This window comes from Fusarium odoratissimum, assembly GCF_000260195.1.
Source record: "Fusarium odoratissimum NRRL 54006 unplaced genomic scaffold supercont1.1, whole genome shotgun sequence".
Classification (NCBI taxonomy): Eukaryota; Fungi; Ascomycota; class Sordariomycetes; order Hypocreales; family Nectriaceae; genus Fusarium; species Fusarium odoratissimum.
In genome coordinates, this window is record NW_022158687.1 from 3778937 (window position 1) to 3789927 (window position 10991).

Genomic DNA, 10991 nt, shown 5'->3' on the forward strand with positions numbered 1-10991 from the left:
AACTTTATAATACATTAATCGCCTTCTCCTGGTCTTCTCCTGATCATCTCCTGGTCATCGCACAATTCGGAAACTTCTCCTTCCTCATTCTGCACCTTCTCTCCTCAGCTTCACGGCTTCTCACCTTCCCTCATTCAACACGCCAGCTGTTGCGTCTGAGAGCTCTTACTCAAAGATGACTCCTTCCCCTTTCGCCGCCATGCTTGCCATCACTGGCGTCGTTCCTGCCAGACTTGCGAGTCACTCCAGCAGGATGCACAACCTCCTTCCGAAACGCACCCAGCTGTACCTGCCATGTCGAGAGTAACTCTCTGTCGAGTACTTGAGATGTCTTGCAGACACTGTCTGTATCGTGTCTTTGTCTCCAGACACTCTCCGCATCGTGCTCATTGCCCTTAGAGTCACTCTCGAGCAGCCCGTTCTCTCTATCATGGAACAGGCCGACGCTTTAACACACCTTACAAAAGTTCTCTTTCTGCTCTGCTGGTGTCTCTTGAACCTGCCGGACTACCAACACCCCTGCTACAAACATGTCTGCTCCAACTTTGCTACTCTTGGCTCTCTTCTCAAGCTTGCTGGTTTATCCTGTCCTTCCCAGCTCTCAGACATGCTTTCTATGGTAACCCCTCCCAGTCTTGTCCAGCTCAAGAGTCTCCCTGATGAAGCTCCTCGCGGTCTCTGGGGTGTCTATCTCCTCGTTTTCGAGAAACCTGGCTGTCTCCCTGCTATCTACATCGGTTCTGGCACTGCTTCTCAAGGCGGTGTACGCAGACGCTTGCTTTCGCACCGTTCAGGCAATACTGCTGTTCCTTTCGGTGTTCAACAAGCTAAGGACAATGGCTATACGCTCACTCACACTTCACTGCTCGTCTCCTGTCTCATTCCTCTGCCTATACACCGTCCACAACTTGCAGTCCTCATGCTCCTACTGGAAGCTGCTTTCTGCGCTATATTCTGGCCGTTTCCCTCCACTCACAGGACGTACGGGCTGGATCGCTACACACCATGGCCTCGAGAGTCACTCCCTTGGACAGGGTTATGCACTCATAGTCCCCTATAGGAAGGATCGACAGTGGGTCTGGGCTTTACACCTGAGCAACTTGAAGCTATCGCTGAGGAGAGGCGAGAACGAGAACGTGTCTACCAGGAGAAGTACAGGAAGGAGCACCTGGAGTACCACAAAGAGTACAGGAAGGAGCACCTGGAGTACCACAAAGAGTACCAGAAGTCATTGCGCGCCAACCCTACTCCGGAGTTCCGTGCTCGCAATAATCGGAACAACATTAAGCAGCAACCAGGGACCAAACTGCGGCAGCAACAGGCTGTTGCCAACAAGACTTACTACTGTCCTGTTTGTAAAGTTGCCTGTCGCGATCATGCCGGTCTTGTCCGCCATAACAACACACCCAAACATCACAAGAAGACACTCATGGGTGACTCTGACTATATCTGTGGCCCTTGTGACATTTCTTTCAAGTACCTGTCTGCTTACAAAACTCATTGTCGCTCAAAAGGACACCTGGAACGAACTCAATACTAACTCTAAACAGAGAGTTGAATTGTCGGAGGGAGGATTGAAGAAGTTCAGGGTTGCAGTGACGTCGCCACGGGGAATGGTTGAAGAGATGGCCATTGTCAAGACTTATAGGACTTATAGAACCGTCGACGTGTATCAAATGGACCAGAATACAGAGGTGTAAGGGATATCGGAGAAACTGATGTGAGTTTTTACAATAGCGATGATGGCAGAGACATCAAATGCGATGATTTAAATTGATTATTGAATCAATAAAGATGCTCTCTGCAATAAGTTGCTTCCTGTCCAGCTCTTTATACTTTTCATCTGCACTCAGAGATGTTACCATCATAACATATGGATTTCAAATCAGAACCGAGTTCACTTCACCATCTCATACCAGAATTGGCCATGAGGCCGTATGTGCTTGAGCACGCAATTCCAAGATGCACAACCGTTGGCTGGAGGTCAATTGACATGGCCACAAGGGCGTACGGTCGATTAGTAAAGGGGTTTGATTACTGTACACAGCTTGTTTGTTAATTGACCTAGTTGAGAGAACCAATGGGAATTATAGAGTGAGTATATCGGGAATTAAACGGGTTTGTTAGAGTTGGAATAGATTGGTTATGTACAATGGCGTCAAGAAATATGCTAACGTTAAAAGAAAAGCATTTCGCTTGATAAATGATGACGGCAAAACTTGATTGTGCGCGGCCGTCTTAATGTATACGAGATAGATAGATATAGACATAGATCTACAGTGGCAGTAAGCAGAAACTCCTCATCCTGGGTCAATTGCTAAATTTAGCCCCTTTTGCTCCATCGCTTGGTGGCCTAATTTGCAACTTGAATCCCCCTTTCATTTCTGAAACGCGTGAAATACTCTTCGCTAAATGGTATCTGCAAGGCTATCACACTCTTAAACTGTCTTAAACTGGAACACTATTGCTCTCAAGAGATTTCTTCAGCCTTGGTTCATTTGTTCATCGGTTGCCCCGTTGGATCAGCCAGTTCATGTCTCAAATCTCATCCTTCGGGCTCACTCTTGTCTGTCCCTGTTAACCCCCGATTCTCACATGAGACGAAACAGCAAAATCGACTATGTGAAAGACCTGCTAAATAACTCACGGCCAAGAAAACTTGAAGAGATGAACTCGAAATGCCGTCACCTGCCTCTGTCAACAACGCAACCGGGCCCTCTCCGTCTCCTCCGGCTCCGAGTCCGGCCCAGACTCAGCCTCCACCTCAGCCCGGCGCATCGGGGGCCGGATCCGCTGCGCCTCCGACCACGCGCCCGGGCCTTCCGGACCGTAGCGTTTCCGAGAACACGGTAGAGGATGCTTACGTTGACTTTATTCTCTTTTGCAATCCGGCAGTGCCGCTCTCTACAGACACGGCAAGTCTGAGAGAGGCATTCCGTAATCCTCCTCGCAGCGGCGGCAAGTCCTTCAGCACATTCGCCATCTATGAGCTCGTCCGCAAGTTTTACAACAGCGAGATCCGGACATGGACAGAATTGACTACAAAGCTTGGTGTTGAGCCCCCAGACCCAAACAAGGAGGAGAGTGCCCAGAAAGTTGCACAGTATGGCGTGAGATTAAAGGTGTGTGATGTAGAGCCACCCAAACTCAAGGTTTACCCACTAAACACTGGTCTAGAAGTGGATGAATTCCATGCACGTCAAGGCATTTTTCGAGTATCTGATGGACATTCCGAATGATTACTGGACAAGGATCCCTACTGACAGTAACCCTACGAGCCAGCCCATCCGCGATGGTGTGGCTATCGAGGATGACATGGCTCTGAGGGCTCTTTTCCCACACATACGGCCAAAGAGAGGTAGAAAGCGTCCCGTCGACGATGACACAGCCACTTCTCCCGCTCAGAGATCTCACCTTGCACCGTCATCAGCTGTCGAGGCCGTAAGCGGTCCTATGTCAATGTCATTGTCAGCAGATCCCACGAGGCTAAGCGCTGCACCGTGGACTCCGAGTGACGCTTCTCAGCAGACGCTTCTATTTCGGTGGCCGCAGTCTGCTATTACACCGAACTCGAGGAAATCTTTCTGGGACGATGCTCTTGAGCCACAGTCTGCTGTTACACCGTCGAAGCCGAGACTTACGACGCAGCGGAGAGGGCCCAAGAATGTGTCTTCTGCCTGGAGACCCGGAGTTCCCAACGGTGGTGTCAAACCACGAGGACGGCCACCGATGAATAGAACTCCTATAGATGCTTCTCTGCCTCCGTTTTCTACCACGACCACCACAACGGCCCCTGAGGAACCCGTAGCCCCCATTTGTACTCCGCCAGTCTCAGCTCCCGGGGCAGATAGTGGACAGTCAGAGAATAGTTTCTCGATCCCCTCGATAACATCACAGCCGCATCCTACCCCTGCTCCACCGAGGCCTTCTCGCCCGAGTATATCTTTACAAGTCCCCGAAAGACCATCAGGCAGTGTTAGACTTGCAACTCCTCCCCCAGTCGTGGTCATCAACGGCCCCAGTGAGACTCAGGCTCCTCCTCCGCATACATACGTCGGAACATCATCGAACTTTGCGAGAGCTACGAACGAAGTGACTACGTCACGCCAGCAGCAAGCTGAGGATACAATGTCACAACAAAAGGATGTTCCGAGGTTGTATTTCGAGAGGCTTGAAGAACGTACGAACGTGGATGAGGTTATCGGTTATATGATGCGCAGTCTCTTCGGGGCAAATTGGCTCGATGCTGAAGGAAATCCAACACATACATGCTCAACGACTGAAGCGATGGCGATCGTCAACTCGGTTCTCGAAGACTTGTACAGAAAGGCAGCATCACCGGACATGTTTTTGATCAACCTAGCTGCCATGACAGGAGGTGGGTACCTCCTAGCCGGGACGACGAAACTCAAACGCGTTGGCGTGCAAGACGGTGCGATGAAGTATACTTGTGAATGGATATATGGTCTAGGTCATCTCAGGGGTCAATATCAGATGGAAATTGCTGTACCTGTGGAGATGCTTGAGGATTCTAAAGAGCCGAGTCCCGAAGCTACGTCTGCGGAATCAGCATCCAAGTTATCTGCGGATGAGTGGCAGGCCAAGTACGAGAAGCTGCTTGAAGAGTTGGATAAGAAGGATAAGACGTTTATGGATCTGAGGATGAAGGTGACGGATATTCTGAGGGGTGTACCTAAGAAATGATGCTTTGTGGAATACTGCCGAGGTTTGCAATGGCGTGCGTTGTTGAGCGGAGTTATTTAGTTGTTTCTTTCTTCAGGGCATATATGGCGTTGCTTCTTTTGGTTGACACTTCGCGAATTGATGCATATTTGTATGTGGTCGCTTATCTTGGGTACTTGTTTACTGAGAATAACATGTGGTTACCTTGGAAATCGTGTTCCAAATAGCGGTGAATGTGAACCTCGATACAATGCACATAACTATGTGCATTCTAGGCACACATAATGTAAGATGGTGTCACTGAACATTTACGAGAGCCTTGTTTGGTATATAATATTCGGATCTTTCGGAGGCTCACCATCCCAATTGAGATAAAGGCGAGGAAATCCCATCGGCGACTCCGAGAATGCGTAGGCATGTTAGACGATAGCTATTGCATTACGCTACTATAGTGGTATTCCCTACATGTAAGAGCCTTTTCTGGTGGGTGTGGATAGTTGATGTTACGATATGACGATTGGACAGATTTACGAGCGGAGGGATCTCAGAAAACACGGGGAATCTGGGGATCGCACAAGGGCATATCGGATATCGTAGTCAGGACCGATGAGCTGGGATTCTCTGGGGAAAACGCGAGAGAGAAAGGGTATCGAGATAAGAGTCTGTGGTGTTGGTGGAGATGAGGCTACCCTGGGGACGTCCACTCACGATGCAGGGAATTCTGCTGCCTTGAGCTGAAGAAGAAGCCAGGCAGCCTAAGAGAGTAGCAAATGAGGTCATTTTTTAAATTCCGGGGTAGCTGATAACTTGAGACGAAAAGTCGTTTTATTCAATGGTATTATTCAAATCAGTCTTTGGAGTAGACGATGAACAATGATAACGGACCGTTGGATTACATGTAGCATCACGTGTAACCCTCAAACGTTGCACTTTAGTGGGAGCCGGTTCGGAGTGTAAGAACGGATAAGCGAAAACGGTTAACCGAATAAGCAATGCGATGTAGATCCATGCTGTTCCCAAGACCCGAGGAATCCTTCACGACAGAACCAAGTGATATTCCCTACCTCTCTTGCATCCGGAGGATTCGAGATGTGTGATTGCGCAGATCAATGACTGCTATAGACAGTTCGCCCGGGAAATCATAAGATCCTTGATTTCCATTGTCTTGGATCATGAAAAAAACACTCCTAACTTTTAAGTTGTCATTTTGGGGTTGATCATGAGACATGCATGGTACCTCATGATTACAGGTGTTGGTTACAGTAACATGCTATTTGACTCTGACTTGTCTCTCGGAACAAAAGTTCGGCATGTTAAGTAGGGTTGCAGAGAGGCGGCACAGAGGCTGAAGGGATGGAGGGATGTCAGACAGTTTGGACTGTGACGATGGAACCGAGACAAGGGGGCCTTGCCTGAAGATGCTCTTTCAAGGTACTGGGCCAGGATAGGAGTTTATATTGGACATATTGAATTTGAGTCATCAGAGCATGTTCTTGGATGGCAGTTCAGCGTTGTACATGGTTACAGGAAGTGAAACTCAATAAGACAAAGACAGACCAACTAAGCTCGGTATGTCCCTTGGTTTAAGGCATGGAGACGAGGATATGCAATGCTGTATCTGACATGAGGTAAACATGGGACATCAGACTCTCCACAAGAAGAAGAGACGAGGAGGAGATTAACTTGAACATACACGTACCTTGGCAAGCCAGTGTCAATATAAAGAATTGCCAAAGTTGTTTGGTCCCAAAGAGAAGTCTTGAAGCTGATAATCCCTGCAAATAACGAACCGAAGTAAAGACCCTTGTCATTCAGACCCTGTCCTTTCCCCTGTCTTCCCCATCTTGGTCTTGTTCTTGTCCTTGTCCTTGGGTCACCGGTCAAAGCCCGAATAAAGCGCAGCGTCTTTCTCGTAATTCCTTCAACCAAATATTTCTGTTGTCTTTTCCTGTGTGAACTTGAAATTCGATGTAATACAGACGAGTACCACCACTCTTAGTGCATTATCCCCGTCACTATTCAAGAAGCTGCCATTATAGTCTTAGGTCCAGTACTACAGTAACTTTAGTGCCCGGACCAAGTCTCGTCGTCTCACCCCAGACTCGCCTCGACTCGACTCAACTAGGCTAATCAAACAAACGGCCTGGATCCTTCGACTCAACTCATCAACTTTGCCTCCTCCAAACTCTTTAACCAAATCCACGACAAATCATTCCAAGTCAACTGCTCGATTGATTCATATGTATTATTAATCATCATCTCACGCCTAATCTCCCACAATCACCGCGACAACTAAACAGTCATCGATCACACTCTTTTCCTCGGCTTTGGCGCTGACTGTGCCTCATTCTTCTCATCTCCCCAGCTTCCAACCCCACATCTTGAAGCGATCGACCGACGACACCCGCTAGAAACGTTCGACAGGACTCATCAATCAGCTTGGCTCAACTCTACTCGACTGTTTCTGTGATAACTACGCCTCTTCTTATTGTTAACTAACTCACTCAAGACTTGCTCACCACAAACAATATCATTGGTATTGTCTTTTCTCAATCGGGCAATCGCCCGTTTCTCCGACCAACCTCATCTTACTCTCAAGCCGCCGCCCTCAGTCACTCACTCTCACTTTGCCAGTCACTGGCTTTCTACAACACAAGATGGCGCCGAATCGCGGCGAAGACGATATAGAACGGTATATTCTACCCTTGCTAACCCATTGCCGATCCATATGCTGATCAGTACTCTCAGCCTGTCAAGGACCACCAATGAATATCCTTCCAGTTCCATGATAGAACATGCACGGCGTCCTTCAGAAGCTTATGTCAACCTTCATGCAAACATTGAAGCCAAGTACGCTCGCTCAACCTCGGCACGCCCGCTCAATCGTTCATGACTAACATCACCCAAGAATCAAGAACCCTCTCTGGGGTCTTCCACGAGCAAGACTTCTAGCTGATGTTGATGACTTTTGTCGAAAAAAGGAACTAGAACAGTACCGCCCCCTCATTCGCAAGGGCGCTCTAGTTGCGCAGGATCCCACTGGCTATGAGGATATCGATGGAGACGAGAAGCTTGACGACACAGAGATACAAGCGCTCAGAGACGAAATCCTCCACAAGTGGCGAGTCCCTTTTGTTCTGTACTTGACCGTTGCGACATGTTCCATCGGCGCCGCCGTACAAGGATGGGATCAAACAGGTTCGAATGGAGCGAATTTGGAGTTTCCCTATGCTTTCAATATCGGCAGCGAAAGTATACACGACAAGCTCCTCGTCGGTCTCGTCAACTCTGCCCCTTACATCGGGACAGCCCTGTTTGGCTGTTGGCTTTCGGATCCCCTGAATTCCCGTTGGGGTCGTCGCGGCACGATATTCTTCTCGGCCAACTTCTGTCTCTGGCCTGTCATTGGGAGTGCTTTCTGTAACAGCTGGAGACAGCTTTTTGCGTGTCGTGTATTACTTGGTATTGGAATGGGCACCAAGGCTTCAACAGGTGAGTTTCTACGTCTCTGAACCACAAGCATGTCGCTGGGACCTCGCAGCTGACATGTGATACAGTCCCCATCTTTGCCGCGGAGAACTCACCTGCCCCGATTCGAGGAGCCTTTGTCATGAGTTGGCAGATGTGGACGGCTTTCGGTATCTTCCTAGGAACATGTGCGAATGTCGCTGTTACGAAAATCGGCCATAACGCATGGAGATTCCAACTAGGATCAGCGTTCATCCCAGCTGTACCCTTGATGTGCTTGATTTACTTCTGCCCAGAATCGCCGCGTTGGTACATGAAGAAGAACCGTTACCAAGATGCGATGAAATCCCTGTTACGACTACGAAACCACCCGATCCAGGCCGCTCGCGATCTATACTATATCCATGCGCAACTCGAGGTCGAACTGGACTTTATTGGCGAGGCACACTATGCCAAACGTTTTATCGAACTTTTCACCATTCCTCGCGTGCGCCGTGCTACTGTAGCTTCATTCGTCGTTATGATTGCCCAGCAGATGTGTGGGATCAACATCATCGCATTCTACTCGACAAGTGTGTTCCGGGATGCAGGCGCCGACGATAACCAAGCTCTGCTGGCATCGATGGGTTTTGGACTGGTTAACTTTGTCTTTGCCTGGCCTGCAATATGGACGATAGACACCTTTGGTCGACGATCTCTGCTACTCTTCACTTTTCCTCAGATGGCATGGACACTACTTGCAGCAGGTCTATGTACTTTGATCCCAGGCACAGGCGGAGCTCACATGGCTTTGGTTGCGTTTTTCGTCTATCTTTTCGCGGCCTTTTACTCACCTGGCGAGGGTCCTGTGCCCTTTACCTACTCGGCTGAAGTGTTTCCTCTGTCGCATCGTGAGGTGGGCATGTCGTGGGCTGTGGCAACGTGCCTTTTCTGGGCGGCAGTGTTGTCTATTACTTTCCCACTGATGTTGGCTAGACTACATGCTATTGGTGCTTTTGGGATGTATGCAGGCTTCAACATTGTTGCGTTGGTTATGATTTTCTTGCTGCTACCAGAAACAAAGCAGCGGACACTCGAGGAGCTGGATTACATCTTTGCAGTACCCACTCGTGTCTTTATGAGATATCAAGTTACGAAAGTGCTTCCCTGGTGGATCAGACGATGGATCTTGTTCCAACGAGAAGCAAGACTGGAGCCTCTGTATCAGTTTGACACAGTTGGCGAACCCGAGGATAATCACAGCAGTGACTTTGGCTACGAAAACGACAAGGCAAAAGTTGAATTGAAGGATACAATTGGACTTACGTCAGGAGTTCAGACGACACGATGAGGTTGATGGTGGATATTGTGATATCATGACATTTGGCGTTTGTTTATGGGAGACTTGATTTGGAGATTTTGTCTGTACTGTACTCTTATGATACCCTGCACGAGAAAGTAGCAAGCGAAATGGAATTGGGCCTTGCCTTCAACTAAAGGAGATGAATACCCCACGAAAGAGGAGAAACGAGGGTATTAGTTTCTAGTCAAGTGACGTAAGGAGGAGACTAGTTATTGTATGATAATGGTCTACGTCGTTTGTACAATTTCCGTCTCTGATCGTTATTCATCAAAACCCGACGCTGAAATTCGCCGAGCTCCTTAGTTCGATGTGAGTGACGTCGTGATAGCGGAAAGTGAAGCGGGCTTCTCAACTGAACTGGTCTTGGCCCAAGGTGGGAATTCCGTCATTCTCATTCGGGGCCTCGGGAGACGATCACCATCTCCACTTGATCAACATTCGGATGGGTTGGAAAGAGATAAATGCCCAAAAGGCGTTGATGCTCAGTGACAGAACTGAATTAGGAAGGGAGACGATAATGCCGAGGCCGACATGGGCGTCTAATCGAGGAGACACACCGTTTCTCCATACAAGTTCTCATTCAACGTCATGATGTTTGCGCGCGCTTAGTGAGTGACGCACATACTGTGTAGCGTAGCTTCTTCTCGTTTACGATACCCGACGATACGAACTGGGGAGTGAGAAGTCTTTGGGCGTTTCTACAGTAGAGCAAGAGCACGGTCAAGCTTTTCCGGGGATGGCTGATCGATCAGATCACGTTGCATTTTCTTGTTGTTGCTGGTTGAAGCGGAGACTGCTGATCGACCTACGTGGATTCCTCGTGAATAATGGGATCGACATTGCGTTGTCGAAGGTGGATGGGCACTGTGGGTGAGGAGTGAGACATGAAGGGTCCAGCAGATTAGCAACTGTGAGAATGATCATTGAAGATGATAATGGCAAAATATTATAGTAGCAAGTTGAAGTTGAAAGAGTAACAAAGGAAATGCGGCTGGTGGAATAAGCCGAGTGATGACCCAAACTGTCGGTCCTCTCAAGTTCCAGTTTCAACGTCGTCCCAGCTCCCAGTGTCAGTGTAGGTAGGGTTACACTCCATCAGCTTATAGCAAAGACAACTATCTTGGCACCGGGAGATGAACCGAATTTAATGTCGCCTTGCGAAAAAATAGGGGGACGCAATTAATGTCAGCGTTTCCTCAACTCGTTTCATATATCCGCAAACTCTACCATTTCAATCCACGATGAAACCTAAAAAAGAAAAACAATTCATGGTCTCGACTTTTTTTTTTTTTTTGTTGAAATTTGACTTTGGCTTCCATCACAGTGGATGGAGGTCAAGGCGTGGACTAGCGAGCGTTTTTTTTTCTTGCCGTCACCCTTATTCTGACACGTTGACACAGGCTAATGCGGGATAGCATGACTTGAGGTCACTTCGTGTCTGCAGGGGTAAATATCATGGTTTGTTTTGTTCTTCTGAACCAGTGGCAAGATGAGAGGG

The 10991-nt window shown here is 48.4% G+C and overlaps 3 protein-coding genes across 4 annotated transcripts; all 3 read left to right on the top strand.

The window, feature by feature from the left end:
- Positions 1-430: 430 nt before the first annotated feature.
- On the top strand, positions 431-1540 carry FOIG_01325 (uncharacterized protein; the record flags this gene model as incomplete). The annotated part of the gene is made up of 2 exons (XM_031198125.1): positions 431-763; positions 1061-1540. 2 exons carry the CDS (start codon positions 431-433, stop codon positions 1538-1540), a joined length of 813 nt encoding a protein of 270 aa, XP_031073892.1.
- Positions 1541-2325: 785 nt separating this feature from the next.
- Positions 2326-4968, top strand: FOIG_01326 (uncharacterized protein). 2 transcript variants are annotated; one of them, XM_031198126.1, is made up of 2 exons: positions 2326-3122; positions 3178-4968. In XM_031198126.1, the coding sequence occupies exons 1-2, from the start codon at positions 2679-2681 to the stop codon at positions 4702-4704; spliced, it is 1971 nt and encodes a 656-aa protein (XP_031073893.1). In that variant the 5' UTR covers positions 2326-2678; the 3' UTR covers positions 4705-4968. The 2 variants fall into 2 exon arrangements, with proteins under 2 accessions (XP_031073893.1, XP_031073894.1); XM_031198127.1 differs by having other exon boundaries at positions 3181-4962.
- Positions 4969-6614: 1646 nt separating this feature from the next.
- On the top strand, positions 6615-10474 carry FOIG_01327 (uncharacterized protein). Its single transcript, XM_031198128.1, has 4 exons — positions 6615-7375; positions 7432-7533; positions 7592-8175; positions 8241-10474. Exons 1-4 carry the CDS (start codon positions 7341-7343, stop codon positions 9479-9481), a joined length of 1962 nt encoding a protein of 653 aa, XP_031073895.1. The 5' UTR covers positions 6615-7340; the 3' UTR covers positions 9482-10474.
- Positions 10475-10991: the final 517 nt, after the last annotated feature.

Bases quoted from the DNA above. Each gene is read 5' to 3' on its own strand.
- FOIG_01326 (XM_031198126.1), top strand. From the start codon at position 2,679: ATGCCGTCACCTGCCTCTGTCAACAACGCAACCGGGCCCTCTCCGTCT. The intron at 3,123-3,177 runs GTGTGTGATGTA...ACACTGGTCTAG, and splicing joins AGTATGGCGTGAGATTAAAG to AAGTGGATGAATTCCATGCA.
- FOIG_01327 (XM_031198128.1), top strand. From the start codon at position 7,341: ATGGCGCCGAATCGCGGCGAAGACGATATAGAACG. The intron at 7,534-7,591 runs GTACGCTCGCTC...ACATCACCCAAG, and splicing joins CATGCAAACATTGAAGCCAA to AATCAAGAACCCTCTCTGGG. The intron at 8,176-8,240 runs GTGAGTTTCTAC...CATGTGATACAG, and splicing joins GGGCACCAAGGCTTCAACAG to TCCCCATCTTTGCCGCGGAG.